Below are 17,618 nucleotides of genomic sequence, written 5' to 3'. Positions count from 1 at the left end.
GTTTCCCTAGACCTCGTATTATATGTATCTATTAGATAGTCTGCTAGCAGAAACATGAGCTTCTGGTTCCTAATAAAGAACGTGCAACATGATATTCCTCTTATGTCACAGGGTACGCTCTACTGTTTGTGAGGCAGAAGTGGCAACGAACATAAACTCAAAAAAATCTCTTGATAGTAAATCCTAACTCAGATACAATCACTTGGGTTTCTACGAATTATCTAGAAATATTTTCAGTACATTTTGTGCAAACACTAGCTTTAATAATCCAACCTAAGGTTTCTGAGAATACTATACTGCTTCAGTATATAAAACGAATCAAAAATAAAAGGCAACAATGAACCACAAATTTCTGAAATATTTTTATGTGCTGAAACACATTGAGGCTATATAATTTAGGGCCTAGTAATAGCTAAAATGTTGACATTAATACATCACAATTTGGAGATAAGATAACTATTGTATTCCACTTAGAAACCAACAATTATGTGTTTGTTTCCATGCTGCAAATATTCCTAAGTGGGTTAGCTTACCACCAAAAGGACTTAGTGAATTCCACTCATGGCTACAATTGGCATCTGCTTTCCCAGAACTATTATGAAGGATCAAATAAGATGTGAAGTCTTCTGAAGCACATTGATATATACAAGAATATCAATAAGATAGAGGCCAATATCTCCATTTTATGTGATAATCAATGCTCACTCACTTGTTGTCAAGTGTATTTGGCCTACAGATGTGTTTTATTCATCATGTATGGTATTAAAAAATGAGACTCTCTATTTAAAGAGAGAAACCTTTATATTAAAAAAAAAAAGCAGGCCACATATGGTGGCTCACATCTGTAATTCCAACATTCTGGGAGGATGAGGTGGGAGGATTGCTTGAGGTCAGGAGTTCGAGACCAGACGAAGCAACATAGTGAGACCCTGTCTCTACAAAAACATATTTAAAAAGTAGCCAGACGCATTGGCGTGCACATATATTCCTAGCTACTTGGTAGGATGAGGTGGGAGGATCACTTGAGCCCAGGAGTTTGAGACTACAATGAGCTATGATCACACCACTGTACTCTAGTCTGGGTGACAGAGTGAGAGAGACCCTGTCTCAAAAAAACAAAACAAACAAACAAAAACAAACAACAACAAAAAACCCTCCCTAAACTTCCCCCTAACCAAAACTCCTTATATTTCTGCCTTTCCTTTAAAAATCAGGAGTCTGGCAAAACCTGGGCTCACATGTTCACACGGCAGCATTCAGGGAGAACTGAGTAGATGTAATCATGCTTTGACAAAGATTCACTTTAGTTCATTCCAGTCACAGCCGCTCACGTTATATTGCCAACATCAAGGCTATTTATAATAGAGGAATATTTATCTAAAAAGTTAGATCTTTTAAAGAATAAAAGGGTGAGAACATATTCTTTTCTTGCACTTGACCCATTTAATTCATTTATATTATCTGCCTAGAAAAATTGAATGCTTATTAGATTGTGACCTCTTCTCTGAAGGGCGGCAGTATTTCCATATGTGAGAAAATTAACTAGGTAACAATCTGCAGGATGATAGAGAATTGGTGTTGAGACTCAACAGAAGGACTATGGTGGTTAGTCTTATGTACAAAACACCAGTATTTATGCTCCATGAACACCACCACCCCTTTCCAATCTTCAATATATCATCAATATCATTATATCATTAGAAAACTTCCAAAATTAATGATCAAGATTATCTATCACGGTATTGTATGAGTTCATTTGCTTATTATTTGTAAGCTCCACAAGAGCAGGGACTTTGTTCCTTAAAGCAAGAACAACGTCTAGCATGTTGTAGGTGCTAGATGGTAGATGTGTGCTGTATGAATGGCATCTTGAAGTTACTCACAGCCCTGGGTATCTTTGTTTGCTTCTCTGGTGACCCCTACACCCTTCTTCACTCAGCTCTGAGCTCTGGGAAGCTCATGTGCAAGCTATATTACTGGAATCAGTGGATTCTTTGTTTTCTGGCATCTGGTTTGGCCAACGGGGAGCACAAGCAGGAGATTGTTGGGAGGAAGGAGAGTGAGTTTGTATATTTCAAAAGCTGTTTCTCTCCCTGAAAAACTGACTACAAACTTCTATTGAAGGTCCCAGCTTCTGCCAGGCAAACCTGTCTACAAAGCCTCTTCAGAGCACGGATTTCCACAAATGCTCTCTCCTCCCAATCTTACAGGCATATGGGTGGGAACACATCCCTCATTTCTACTATCCCTGCCACCTCTTTGTACACAGTCCTCTTATAAATCTCTCCTCAAATTATCCAACTGGAGTATGCCATCTGTTCCTGCCAGGTCTCTCACTAACGTCCTTATCATAAAGCCTGCTGGAGACAAATTATTCCCTCCCCTTTTCATTACAAAATAATAGAGAAGCAGTTCTTCATTAAACAATTTTTTTCACCTTTACCCGTAACTGAGAGATCTTCACCTGTAAATGGCAGAAGCTGGGTAAGAGCCGGTGTCGTAGCTGGCACGAACACGCCCCCGGTAGAGTTCTACTGCAATATGGTCTTTGTCACCCTTATACAGGAGGATTCCACTGTCTTCATCTGTGGCAATCTAGTAGGAAGTAACCTTGGCATTACTAGGATGTTCAGTCAACCAAATGTATTTCATCACAAAAACAAAAACAAAACAAAGAAACAAAGTGAGGTGAAGAGGTAGTACTAAGGTTTATTTTTTCCTTATGGCTATGAGAAAAATAATAATGCATGCTGAAATGATTACTTGAAAGATGACTTTTTCCTAAATTACTTTGTTGCAAACAAATTCATAAAGAAATTTAAAAAGAAAAATAACAACTATGCATGTAAACATATTGGATGTGCTTAGAACTTTCTTTGCTGGAGATTTTCACTTACCTACTCCTTTTGCTCCTATTATAAGCTTTATTTATGGAACATATGGAATATGACTGCATTGAGCAAGATTGATTTTCATATCCCAAAATTCTTTACAGTTATGCCATGTGCAGGAGGAAATCCCTGATTTTATCCTACTCTTTGGCTTTTTTGGTCTTTTAAAGGACAAGCTAAGTAAGTTAGGACGTAAGCCCAAACACCCCTTTGTACTTTTCATAAGAATTCAATGTGGCAAATACTGGAAGTTAGGGACACCTGACTCCCAGAATCTTCTTCCTCATGACTTCAAAAGAACCCACTGCCCCTCACAGCAGTGTCAAGGGAAATGAAATAAGAAAGGGTGGGGTCTATGGTAAACTGGCTAAAGTCATTTAAATTCAAAATTTGTTAAACTATTTTGCTTACTAGATAAAAAACATGTAGTCTCAATTTGTTCCATGTACCCTACATTTATTACCCCAATCTAGTGTACCCTCTTCCATAGGGGTCTGAATGACTTTCTCAAACATACGCAGTTGACATGGCAGAAAGACTTAAACTTTGAGTTTGTTAATTTCATGTCACTTCTTCAAGGTCCTGGGCGAAGAGTTAAAAAGGTACCGGCTGAATCCAGGAGTCCTTTCTCACCTGTGCTCTTCTCAGCATTGAGTTTCCTAAGAGCCGCTGCTGTGCAAAGGCTGAACTGCTGTGCCATAAAAATAAATGAATAAAATGCCTTTGCCAGAGCCTAAAACAAAGAGACATATTTTGGTGCCATCTGTTTTTTTTTGTTTTTTTCCAGTAGGGTCAAGTAGTGAATAAAAATACCTCGTTTCCATTTTGTTTTGAAAATACAAATGTTGAAGGGAAGAATTACTGAAGTTTTCCACACGAGGAGCATTTTCTGTCATTGTCTTTAACCATCTGTTTAAGATATACTCTCATTCACAAGGTGCCAGAGATGTTTTTTCTTGGAAGTTGAATTTGGTTTAAGATCAGATCGGTTCATGATAGAGGGGGAACTCTTACCTGAAGTGTGATGTTTGTCTGAGGCCGAACCTTGGCTGAAGGAATTTGAAGATAAGACTCTTTGTTTATAAAATTCACGCTGACCAATTTTTCACACTTCTCTCCCTGGTAGCCAGGCAAACACTGACATATTGGTTCATTTATCCTGATGATGCACTGAGCCCCATTCTGGCAATCAAAATTATCACAGGGGCTGGTACGGGGGAGGACCATGGGTGGAGAAAACTCACAGAACAAGCCACTAAAGAGTAAGGAGAAAAAAATATGTTCATGAGATTTTACTTAATTGCCAATGTGAATTGAGATCCATAAGGCCTTACTCTACATATAAATGTGCACTTCTGCTTTTACCTGTAACCTTCAGGACAGATGCACGTGTAGCCGTTCACTGCGTCGGTGCAGTGGGCTCCGTTTTTACACTTGTTGTCTTGGCAGTCGTCAAAGTCGATGTCGCAGTGCTCGCCTATGTACCCAGGCGTGCAGTCACATCTGTTTCAACAAGCAGGTAAATGGTTTCAGATCCAACTGAGCCAGAATAAGTAAAACTTGCATTTCATCTAGAAAAATGGCACTATCTTTAAAAAACTTATTTAGAACAGGCTTATAGAGCCCCCAATTTAATGGATGCCTAGAAAATAGTACTGTTGCACAAAGTATTCCATTTCTCACTCAGATCTATGAGAGAAATAGTGCTTCCACCTCTCTGATGACAGTGAGCATCCACAATCCAAATAAGGCCAGAATTACTGGATCAGGGTCTCTTCCTTCCTCCCTTCTTCTCTCCCTTCCTCTCTTCCTTTCTTTCTCTCCAATTTATTTGCCTATGGTGTCCTTTATTTTCAGTTCTGCCTAATTCATTTGACCACTGAGATGATTAAACTGGTATGTTATAAAATTTTCTAAGAATATTTTAAAAATGATTAATTTTTAAAAAATTTTCCAATAGAGACTAGATGCATTGGATCAAAATATAATATTAAGAAAAGCAAACATGTTAATATTGGATATCCTAATTCAGATAACCATTATGGCAGAACAGGGCTGACCTAAAGGGGTGGGATAGGGGAAGTGATACAAAATTCCTTCCTAGGGTGGAACCCATGGACAGTTCTTCAGCCTGTTCACCGTGATGGTGTGGGGTAGAAGGGGTCTCGGTTGCACTGACGGTGAAGAACCAGGGGTGATAATACAGCTGACATTCTTTGAGTGCTTCCTCTGTGCCAGGCCCTGTTCTAAGCCCACTTGGCATGTCCGATTCATTGAATCCTCTCCACAGTACTGTGACGTTGGTGATACTATCACACCCACTCTACAGGTGAGGAAACTAAGGGTCAAAGAGGTGAAGTACCCTGCTAAGTGCCACAGCCAGGAATCAAATCCAAACAATCTGACAAGAAAGCCTGCATTTCTAATCACTGCACTCTGCTGTTGGATAATTAATTCCTCAGGCCTCTCTTTAAAATCTATCCTCTACTGCTGACCATTGGAATCTCTTAGGACACAAAGGACCCAGGACTTTATAACTGTCTGGAGAAAAGTAGTATGTCACGTGCAGTAGATTTGAAACTCTGCATCGTGGACCTATGGGGGACCATGGAACCACTATAGGTATGGCCACAGATGGGGAGGGGGCTTTTGGAAGCTTCCCTCCAACCTCCACTCTTCCCCCAGCATTCTTCTGGTATGCTTTATTAGGTTTATGCATTGGACTTCCATGACCATTTTTGCTTTGGGTTTAAGAGAGGGTTTACGGACTTAAAAAAAAAAAAAATACACACCTAGGAAACTATTGTTTGGTTCCACAGAATTCAGGTTTTGCAGTTATATAGAACTGCATTTGTATCCTGGCTTCGTTCTTAAGTGTATGTTATTTTATATTCTTTTAATGAATCAACTTCATTGTATTCCAGATTTGTTGAGGTAAAATTGACAAATAAAAATTTTATATTTTTAAGATGTACAACATGATGTTTTAATAATATGTATACATTGTAAAATGATTGCCACAATAAGGTAATTAACATATCCATCACTTCACATAGTTACCTGTTTACTTTTATGATAAGAATACTTAAAATCTTCTCTCTTTGCAAATTTCAAGTATACAATACAGTATTATTAACTATAGCCACTGTACTGTACATTAGGTCTCCACAATCTATTCATCTCATCATTGACAGTTTGTACCCACTGATCAACATCTCCCCATTCCCTTCCCCGACAACTCCTGGTAACCACGCCTCTATTCTCTGTTTCTGTAAGTTCGACTTTTTAAAATCACACATATACGTGTGATTGTGTAGTGTTTGTCTTACTGTGTCTGACCTATGTCACTTAGCATGAAGTATATGTAATCTCGACTGAGTTGTTTAAACTCTTTAAGTGTTCATTTCCTCATCTTTAACATGTATACAATAATTTCCACCTCACAGATTTATTAAAAGATTAAATGAAACTATCTCTAATCAGTATAGTTTTTATATATAGCGCACAATCAATAAATGGTTTTTATAACTCTGTGAGTCTTTATAATACTATAAAAATATTTATGATTTAGTCTGTACTAATTATTCACTTTTCTATTTCAAAGCTATTAGGATTTAAGTAAGTAAGGATAATGAAAAACACTGAAAAGAATGTGGAATTACTGAATGCCAAGGGTTTTGTCTGAAAATGTAAAATCAGGATTTAAGAGTTACTGGAGAGCGGACGAATTAAAACAAATGGGAGTATATACACCCTAAGAGTAACAAACAGACTTTCAGCTCCGCTTGTATGAATTAAGGAATAAAATGAGCTCACTGCACAAGCATGCTTGTTCTGCTGCCAGTTGGTTTTAATGCTAAATCATAACAAAGCAAAGCAAACAACCAGTCTGAAGTTAAATGGACCCTAAGTGGCCATAGACATTCTCAAATAGATGGACAAGGCCCGAGAAGAAAACTTCCATCAATGTTAATGTGAGCAAAGCTGTTGAAGTGCCAAGCATTAAAAGAAAGAAGCGATGCTTTGAAACACCCTGAATTATTTATCTGAAAAAAGAAATCAAAGTAAAAGATAAGAGAACCACACATTCACCACAGTGGCTGCCTAAAAGCTATTTTATATTCTCTTCTCTCCAAATACTATTTTTCAAACCCATTAGAACTTGGAATTACAGTACGCCTAACATTTTTGTCTCCTTTTGCTCCTCAGACTGAGTTTCAAAATGGAAAGAAAAATATAAATAAGAATTTCTTAAATTTTGTATTATCAATAAAACCTATCACATTCCTTCAACACTATTATCTGACAAAGAGGGAGGAAGAAAGCAAAGAATATAAGATACACTGTTTAGAAAGCCCCAAAGCTGACTAAGTAAGATGCATGCTTGAAAATACTGCGTATGGCATAGCATAGTCTAAAAATATCTCAAAGCAATTTAGGAGATTTACGAGGTATATAATAAAGCAAGAAAAGTAAAACCAGCTCTGTTAGCTTGGTAATAAGAAAATGAAGTTGAAGTAACAGTATAACTTGTTGAAACGACATTTGTCAGTAGAGATTTTCCTTAGCAGCTTCATATCGTTTTGTTTTTAAGTCCATTTTCTTTCTGCGACTACCTTTCCTGCAATGTGTAATTTTTATCAGACAGGAGTAATAGCACACACTCTGACTTAACCTTTTTTCTGCTAAACTATATACATGTGGGTATAGAGCAAGCTCATGAATAAGTGCTGAAAAAAGTAGGTTTTCAAATCAGTTACTCCATAATCCAGCAAAATGCACTTTTAAGAGTGTGCAATCTCTATGATAGTAATAGGAGATATTTAATTAAGGATTAGTCTTTCTGAAGACAAACTCTCTCATTTTTAATGGTTTCAATTAAGTCTTACTAATACTTTATCTTATAATTACAATGCATAAAGCCCTGGAAAATCTGTTTAATAGATAAGCAGCTCTGGAAAACTTGTTTTACTAATCTCTCTGAGCAATGAAGATATCTGTTCGGTAAGTGATGCTTTTTCAATTTGCCAAATTCAATTGTGGGCATATCATTATGACATTGGGAGTTAAAATAATTTACCTACAGTGCTTGATTGAATGAAATGTAATGCAGAATTTTGCATAAAGTAAAAATTTCAAAAGATTGGGTTTTTGCGTAGGGTCACAAAGTAAAATATGATCTATTCTTTTATTTTTCAATAAACATTGAAAGGAATCAGGAGGTGCTACAACTGTATCTATATATTCTAAAGTTTTGGATTTTAAACCAAATGAAAGCAAAAGAATATTATCAAAAGAAAACTTTGAGATAAATATTTAATTCAGATTGACCTTTAAAATGCAGTGAGAATCTGGTGATGCTGACTCCATTCTCTCACCCGACTTAGAATGTCTGATGATCTCTTTGGTAACTATCAAAATCTTAGACTTTCAGCTCAAATCCCATCTTCTCTTATAAAATTGTTCCTGACCTGAGTAATTTTTAATTCTCTGAATACTCCGGCAATGGAGCTTGGGTCATTTCACTGAGAGGATAGAAAATGTGAAAGTGAATATCTACAAAGCACTACAAATACATAACATGCTGTTATTACCAAGTGCCCTGATCACAACAGGCTCTCAGTACATATTGGGTGGAGGAACAAATAATGCTGTTTTCTAGTTGTCTGATGTAAGCACAGCTCAACCCTGGAACCCAACTATGTCATTCCTAAGAATCCAGACTATCTTCTCTACCAACACAACTATAACGTTAATAAACTATAAAGTTTCTTAACGGTAACATGTATTAGAAAAAAATCACCCAACTGGAAAATATAAACCCCAGCTCGAGCTCTGCCCTTAAATAACCTTAAGATCTTTGAACAGTTACCTAACCTCTCTGGGCCATGTTTTCCTCCTGTTTAAAATGAATAATTTGGACCAGATGATCTCTAAATTACTGCCAGCTCTAAAAATAGAAGTTGCTGTTGATAGACCCTTAAAATATTTCAGGATGGTGGCAAAGGAATCATGTAATTTGATAGCAAACATATTTCAGAAATATTGCTGGGAAGGAAAAAAACAGGATTTTGAAGTTGAAGTTCAGAGTTCGCTTGGGGGAGCCCTCTACCTAGCGTGACGGTAATGCTCTATCACATGAGACACATTTAAGGAGAAAGGGGCACTATCAATAATTACAGTGATAATTACAGACATAAACCAGAACTTCCCCGGGCAACCTGGGACATAGGGTGACTCTGTCTCTTCCCACCTTCGATAGTCCAAGTATTGTTTCAGATCCTAACATTTTCGGTTACATTGAATCAAATTCTCTACTGCACCACAGACTTACCTTCAGATAATGAAGCCCCTAGAAGATATAATCGATTCAATTCGATTGACCTTCAAATAAATTTAAGTAAGCATATTCAAAGGCTGCTTACTTCCATAAATTGCTTTCCAAAAAATTATGGAACAAAAAGAAAATGCTTTTTTATTTTTCTTCAGTGTACTAAAAAAAAGAGTCCATGCTGTATATGAACATTTATAAAGATGTCATTGATACCAGTGCATACGTCCCTTTAATCCTGAGCAAAGGTGTGAAAATAAAAATGGAGGAAAGAGTGGTTCCTCTCCCCTGATTGTGAGCTCGGAAGGCAGCTTCTGACTTACTTGAATCCCTTCGGTGTCAGGATGCACTTGGAGTCATGCTGGCAGGGGTTCAGGTCCTGGGCACAAAAGTCCAGCTTCTCCTCACACAACTCACCTGTAACATGGCAAACAGTATTAGTTTATATAGGAAGGTTAACAGGCTTCCCACCAGCAGACTGTGTCATTGTCACGGGTCTTGGAGGTTAGCGTAGCTTGAGATTGAAAACAAAACAAAACAAAAAACAAAAACAGAAATCCCAAGGCATGGAACCAGAAAATCCGATATCTAATTCTGGTTCTGCCGCAAATGGTCTTATGATTTGGGACAGCTTGACTGTTGTGATCGGTGACTAATATGAGCCCCGTTAGAATACACTACTGGAATTAGGAAAAGAAAATATGAATACTTTTCATTTCTGTTTTATTTATTTATTTTATTTGGGACTTTTTAATGAGGTATGGCCAGCATCCCAGAGCCTTCCTCTTGCCTCGTTCTAGTCACTAACTCCCCAAGGGTGATAGCTTTCATGAGAAGATGGTAGGTTAGCTGTGTCTGGGTTTGAGCTTGACCTAAACGGAATCATTCCATATGTACCCCTTATATGAGGCTTACTCCATAGTTTTATGTTGGAATAAAATATCCTCGAATCTTCATAGTCTCTAAGGCTTATACATTTGAAAGAAAAATACTTTGTTTCCCTCTTATGAATCAATACAACTGTTCAATAGAATATTTCTTACTTAGATCCACTGAGATATAAGGAAAAAAATTAAAATGAGAATAAGCCTAGGGAGAGAACATATATACTTTTTCCACAAGTGTTAGGTAGCTCATGAAGAATAAATGTTACCAGGAAATGAGAACTAAAGACATAACCATGCGGATTCTAGGCACTCTATGTTGAATTGCATGTCTGATAATTTCTTAGGAAATTTCTTCTGCTACAAATAATATGGTTATTATTTCAGATATATTAGGCCAAATATAATTTTCATTGAGAAGACTTTCCTAATCATTAGACAGGAAAATGACTATCTAATATTAAGTTAGATATTAAGGTGATGAGAAATATATATATACACATGTATATTTTATAAAGTTATTTTCTCCTTTTATACCTTACTTCTAAATTACTTTTTCATTCTTTTATATGCAATAAATGAACAAATAAAGTGACACATCTACAGACAGCTGTTCATTTCCAAGAAACTATGAGAACTGTCATTTGTTCAGAGTGTAAATTTAAACAGCACTGGTTTAAAAATCAGGAGTCTGCATAGCATCCCTTTGTTACAAGATGGTCCTTTTAAAATAATACACTGCTAATTGGTGTAAATACTGCTTGACAACTGAATGTGGCATGTTATTTAGACTTCAAGTATCTTTTTCCATGATGAAAATACATAAAATAACTCATCTAGTTATTACATTAATCTGTTGTATAAGTTAAAAAAAAGTCTCTTATGTTGCTTCTATAAGCAAGTTTTGTGTGCTTCTTATCCTGTGGTACAAAAAGTTTTTTTTTTTTTAACAACATATACATGATGAGCTATTTTTAAACAGGTTTTATTTAAAGCTTTGCAATTTCAATATTACTTTAAGTTAAATACCTTGATGGAATTTATTCATTCTATTTCGTCAGCCTAGTGTGATGAAATCACTTTCAGTTTTCTAACTAAATCTACCTGGTTGGGATATAGGCTGTTTACAGTAGTCTCTACCCAAGGTAGTTTATAGAAATTGACAGTAGAGAGGGACCATTTGAGATACATAATAAATGTCATTATATGTACTTTTCACTTTATACTAAATAAGAAATTGCTTTTAAAAATCGTAATAAAGGAGAAGTGTTTTATTCCTTATTGACTTTGATACAATCCAATCCAATTCACCAATCTAAGCCATAGTTCATAAGGATTTACTGTATGACGCTATGTTAGATGCTGCAGCTATAAGGATGAATGTAGTGGACTCTGCCTTTAAGCAGCTCCCAATCTATTAGCAGAGAAAGCCTAAGCTGGAGAAAGAACATAGTGAATTTCATCTCTGAAATAAGGAAAAAGAGAGACGACTCTTTCTTTTCCACAAGGAATTTCTCCATAAACTTAATATGGAAAGGAGAATGGAGACAGTTCTAAGAAACTGTTGGATAACCAGATTGTAATCAACAGCTTTAAGACTAAGCATGCCAACTTGAACATAAAAAGCTACATCAATGTCAAGTATTCCTTACCTCTACATGAGTAGCTTAATAGAAATAATAATCATTGCTGAGGTTGTATAGGATAGTTCTTAGTGACCATGACATAGCTATACACCTGACTCTGATAAGACTGGTTGACTACTTAAAAAATGATTTGATTCTCTTTATTATCACCAAACGTTATAATGCTAATAAATATTACAAAAGCATTCTCTGAATCTCATTGCTGCCTAATTCACTTTTAAAGCCCAGTCTTCCATCCTATACTCTGGTCACCTGGGTCCATTTACTATTTTCTGAATTTATCGTAACCATTAGCCAGGTTATATTTTGCTTTAATAAACTTCCTTTGAAAGTTTTGTTGTCAATTTCCTCATACATTATATGTCCCCTTCTGTAGGGAATCATCCTAGATCTTTTCAACCACTTGTTATCTGTCTACAATTTTACATGTCTTACATGTCATGTTTTCTTGTGCCTAACTTACGGCACATATATTGTATGTACTTATTCATTTACTTAACAAACATCTATATAGTGCTTACTACTGTGTGCCAGACAGTTTTAAAGTTGTATAAATATGTAGTCGCTTAATATTCATGAAAAGCATGTAAGGTAAGATTGCAACGCTGCATTGTTATGTATGCATTTTACATCATTAGTGTTTATCTCATTCCCTTTTGTTGACTGTAAGATCATTGAGAGCAAAACCCTTACTGTATTTGCTTTTGTATCTTCCTAGAGTGTGGTATGGTGACATACTCAAATAATAGGTATTGAAAGAAATAGTCATGGTTTTTAAGGCAAGAATTCTATTTTGATCTATATTCAACTGGGATTTCATTTCAGCCTTTTATATTTGTTTAATTTTTACTTAATTAGTTATTCATTATCAATAATAACATAGCTAATGCTCTTCTCTTTAAACATTACTTTAAATTTTCCCTGAGTGAATATTAAAATAAATGTTTCCATTGGACTATTTTTTTAATTTGTCCTAATTATATCAGATTCTGCTTTATTAGGGAGAAAAAAAGCTTTTGAAATAGTGTTCCACAGTGGTGAGATTTTAGGAGGTCAATACAAGATAAGATATGTTGTATCAACCCGTAAGGGAAAATTAGACAGTTAAAAACTGCATTGGTTTTCCAGGAAGAATGAAAATAAAATGCATTAACATTAGTGAGCTATTATATCCTTAGTTACTACTATTAAAAAATTCTCCCAAACCTTATAGTATTGTGAGGACATTATGCAATTTTTATTTGGTTTTTATTTTTGTTATATGTAGTCAGAGGTAGCACTGAATTAGTAAAAAAATAACAGAAAATAATTTCTAAAGTTGCTTTTTTGATGGTCCAGGGCATAAGATAATATTATCAATGTTTGCCTCCCTTCCTGAGATAATAAAGCAGAAGGTGACAAAAAGGAAAAGTGGAAAATAATCTTTATTTTAATACACATAGTGTTGTAATTGATTACCCTATAAGCAGGTCTTGATATGTTTAACCTGGCATCAAGAAAGATGTCAGCCCATTGGAGCAGTTTACGGAAATGTGGTTGAATACAGGTTAAATGTCAGTGCCCATGAACTTCTCAAGACACAGAGGTCTAGACAAACCTTGACTCCATGATCTGGCTTCAACCTACTCACTAAATCCTAGAAAGTCCTATTTATTTACTTTCAGTCCTAGACCCTTAAAAGTCCCCAGTGACAAAGCAATAGTGTGGAACACAGTGGTTGCCTGGCATATGTGATTTCACTTTTGATCAGATGAGCAAATTAGTTTTCCTTATGATTCTACTTTTCATCTTTTTTGTTGATAGGAAGTTAAAGGGTTACGGGTGTGTGTATATGTGCCAGCTGTCTGTGTTTTGGAGAGGAAACAGAGAGTGGTCAGTCAGGGGACTATTGGTACCTCTTCAGGGTAACAGAGGTTAGTGAAAAATCTACCATAACTTATAATAAAGGCTAGTAAACAATACCCGCGCATGCCAGAACTTTCTGAAGAAAGGAACCACATGTCCTAAACAGAGGCATTTTTTTGCTAGCAAAGTTATGTCCAGTTCTTAGATCACCTCTTTCTGATTATGTCTGTCAGGTAAGTATAGCACAGGGTAGAATTGGGAATGGACAAGTTCCACAGTAACGCTAGTATGAGCTGTGAAGGAGAGTGGCAAGAGTGACGATATTAGCTTCTCTAAATGGGGATGATTTTTCAAAGATTCACTCTCGAGGAGGAGATACAACTCATTACCTACTGAACATCTGTGAACATGGTTTTTCTGAAGAATTTCATGGGGTAGTAATGTACCCATGCATCCTGGCTTGCTCAGGACAGTCCCGGTTTGCACCTGTTGTCCCAAGGTAATTGTCAATAGTGCCCCTATGCACTCACATAGGTGCCCTGATTTGGATGATAAATGTTATATTCACCTTCTAGGTGGAGCAGGAAAAGCTGGATCATCAGAGTTGTAATGCTCTGTTTGGAATGAAGAGTGAACCAGCATAAAGAGATCCCAGGGAGAAACTATTCTCATTGGGTGAAATGACATTTGGTTAGGTACGTTACTTCTTGGAATGGCCTTGTGCAATAGTATTCAATATAAAAGAGCTGACTGGTTGAAGAACTATTTTATTGTTCTGGGCCTCAGTTCATTGATAAAATGAGGCTCTGGAATTGGAGACGTGTAAGGTCAACTGTGGCTCTAAAAAGTCTTTTTTTTTTTTTTTTTAAAAAAAAAAAAGGAAAATGCTTCTAAAATGTCAGATAATGCAGATAGCAAGTTACCAGAGGGAGCAGGCACTTAGCTGTACAAAACAACATTACTGCATTCAGTGGTAAAACCAAAGTGTCAGCATGTGCCAGAGCCTCCTGTGGTACCAATATTGTGAGTATTACTGCAGTGAGGCAGAAACCTCAATGCACTTTGATGGTTCTTATGAGAAATAGTACCTGGAGTTTGGCTTTACCTCCTGCTTCATTTTAGATCTTTGGACCTAATCAATTTTAATGTTCCTTCCTTCTTAAACACAAAGGGACCCTTCCTTTTGCCTTCATTTGTACTTCTTTCCTAGAATCTTAAGTTATCTTTTTGTTTAAATTTCTCATTGCCATACTTACTGAAATAGTGTAGGACTATTCTACAGAGTTATTCCTGGATATTTATAGAGTGATCTTCCTATTTCCTATGGCTTTTTCTAATGATTCTTATAGAAAACCAGATTTTTAACATCACCATATATTTTGAGTGCCGCTATGTATTAGAACCTGTGTCAATGATAGGAGTATAATGGTAAACAACAAGAACAACAACAACAACAAAAACTATTTTCATGGGGCTTATACAGGAGAGAAGGAGAGGAGGAGGAGAATGGTATTAATCCAATAATTCAATAATTTCTTATTACAATAGCTCCTCCTTAGAGTTTTTTGTAAGTTTTAAGTTGCATGCTGTTCTGAATTGCTTAGTGAAATCTTGAGCCTTTCTGCTCCATCCTGCCCAGGGTGTAAATCATCTCTCTGTCCAGCTTATCCAGCTGTAGACACTGCCCACCCATTAGTCACTTAGGAGCTGTCTCGGTTGTCAGATCTACTGTGAAGCTATCACAGTGCTTGTGTTCAAGGAACACTTATTTTACTTAACAATGGCCCCAAAGTGCAAGCGTAGCGATGCTGTCAATACAGATATGCCAAAGAGAAGCTGTAAAGTGCTTCCATTAACTGAAAGGTGGAAGTTCTTGACTAATAAGGAAAGAAATACAAATCGTGTGCTGAGGCTGCTAAGATATATGGTAAAAATGAATCTGTCTCCTATCTGTGAAATTGTGAAGGGAAATGAAATTCATGCTAGTTTTGTAGTCAAACCTCTAACTGCAAAAGTTATATTCACGGTGCTTGGTAAGTGTTTAGTTAAGATGGAAAGGTGTTCAATTTGTGGGTGGGAGACATGAACAGAAACGTGTTCTGGTTGACGGCCATCGGGTTTGATACTATCTGTGATTTCTGAGGTCCACTGGGGGACTTGGAATGTACCCCCTCAGATAAGGGGGCACTATTGCACATATAAACTTGCCCCTGTGAGGAATGCTAGGCAGGAAAATTTCGCAGTGCTCTAGAAGATGGACTGACTCTCTGAGGGAGGACAGGAGAGGCTCTCCTGAAGAAGTGAGACTTGGAGGCAAGGATGAAATGGGGAACGAAGAGCCCTGCCAGAGGGTCCTGCAGGAGGCAGCCTGGAGAATGCAAGCCCGGAGAGGTGGGGAGTGAGCCCAGGAGAGCATGGTGCCAGAGGAGCCACAGAGGTTGGCAGGGCCATCAGGTCGAATGTCTGCATTCTATGAGAATGGGCTGCCACTGAAGAGTTTTGAGTTGGGGCACGGCCAGATGATAGCTGCACTTTGGAAAGAACATTCTGTCTCCAGGGGAGGATGGAGCGCGGAAGGGCAGATACAAATGCACGTGAGAGATGGCAGCCGGGGCTCTGGTGGGGGTGGGTAGAGGCATGGATGGCCCAAAGAGATGTTTAGGAAACAAAACAGATGGGACTTTGTGATGGATTAGATGAGCTTAGATGAGAGAGAGGGAATTGTCTGGGACTTCTAGGTTTCTGGTATGTATACCTAGATGTACCTTTCAGTGACATACAGAACACTGGAAGAAGACCACGTTTTCTGGCACATACGTCAAGAGTTTTAAATATACTGATGTAGTGTTGTGGGTTGAATTGTGCCTCCCCTCTACCCTGCCCAGGAAAAAAAAAAAAGATACATTAGAATCCTCTAATATCTCAGAATGTGACGTTATTTGGATATGAAGTCTTTACAAAGAAAATCAAGTTAAAATGAAGTCATTAGGGTGGGCCCTAATTCATTATAGCTGATGTTATCAAAAAGGAAAATTTGGACACAAGGAAAGACAAGCATAGAGGGAGGATGATGTGAAGAAACACGGAGAGTAGAGAGGCCTGGAACAGATATTTCTCTCAAAGCCCTCCAAAGGAACCAACACTGTGGACACCTTGATTTCAGACTTCTAGCCTCCAAAACTCTAAGACAGTAAAAGTCTGTTCTTTAAGCCACCCAGTTTGCTTACTTTCTGATGGCAGGCCTAGCAAACCAATACAGGTAGTAAATTCTAAATTACTGGAGGTTTATGGTAGGGAATAAAACTTTCAACTGATGCTACTATTTCTTTTTTCTTTTTAAAAGTTCTTATGTCTCTTTCCTGTCATTTCATTCCATGTGGCTATATCTCCTTTGTCTCCAATTTTATTTTAGGACTCTGAGCTTCTCCAACAGTCTGAATCTGCAATAAATGTTGCACAAAGGAGAAGGAGCGGTCCGTGACCAGGATCTCTGTGCTTCAAAAGACCCAAGGTATAAATGTAGAACAGCACTGTGGTTTAGCTCTATATTCACTGCGGGGCCAGAAGCTTCTCTGCAAAGCAATCAACCCTTTCCCCTCTATTCAAAGGGAGCTGGTGTTACCAGTTAGGGCTTGCAGGACAGACTATAAAATAGTAATGAAGATTCTCCTTCTTAGGGTACTAAAAACGTGAAAAAGGAAAGAGAACCAAAGATTACTGTGTCTTGCAAAAGGAGAGAAAGTGAGTCCAGTGCCTTGTTTCACTAACTTTTAAATAAGTATAGAGATTACCTTGAACTTTGAATGACAGCTGCAACTAATAGCTACTATTAATAATATGTATCCTGTCATTAAGTATAATAATCTGGAAAGTGTTTTATTCACTTAAATATGTCAAAGACATCAAAACTCATATGAAGTGGAGAATACCTGAATTGATTTACATTTCCTGCATACTCTTTCAAATTTCTTAAGCATGCTTTTTTCTTAAAAAAAAAAAAAATTACTGGTTTCACTCGTGG

At 37.0% G+C, this 17,618-nt stretch overlaps 1 protein-coding gene across 3 annotated transcripts in view; it reads right to left on the bottom strand.

Moving 5' to 3' along the window:
• The window catches only part of SLIT2 (slit homolog 2 (Drosophila)), a 137,920-nt gene that overhangs the window by 15,778 nt on the left and 104,524 nt on the right, over positions 1–17,618 (bottom strand). For all 3 annotated transcript variants that reach the window (XM_012660756.1, XM_012660755.1, XM_012660757.1), the window contains 4 exons: positions 9,546–9,639; positions 4,257–4,394; positions 3,906–4,146; positions 2,465–2,595 (listed from right to left, as the gene is read on the bottom strand). In XM_012660756.1, coding sequence (XP_012516210.1) covers positions 2,465–2,595; positions 3,906–4,146; positions 4,257–4,394; positions 9,546–9,639 — 604 coding nt within the window. The remainder of the gene's footprint in view (positions 1–2,464; positions 2,596–3,905; positions 4,147–4,256; positions 4,395–9,545; positions 9,640–17,618) is intronic.

Source organism: Propithecus coquereli, unplaced genomic scaffold (genome assembly GCF_000956105.1).
Source record: "Propithecus coquereli isolate 6110/MARCELLA unplaced genomic scaffold, Pcoq_1.0 Scaffold677, whole genome shotgun sequence".
In the NCBI taxonomy this organism is placed as follows: domain Eukaryota; kingdom Metazoa; phylum Chordata; class Mammalia; order Primates; family Indriidae; genus Propithecus; species Propithecus coquereli.
The sequence above is the reverse complement of the archived record's forward strand: the minus strand, read 5'-3'. Positions and strand labels throughout refer to the sequence as shown.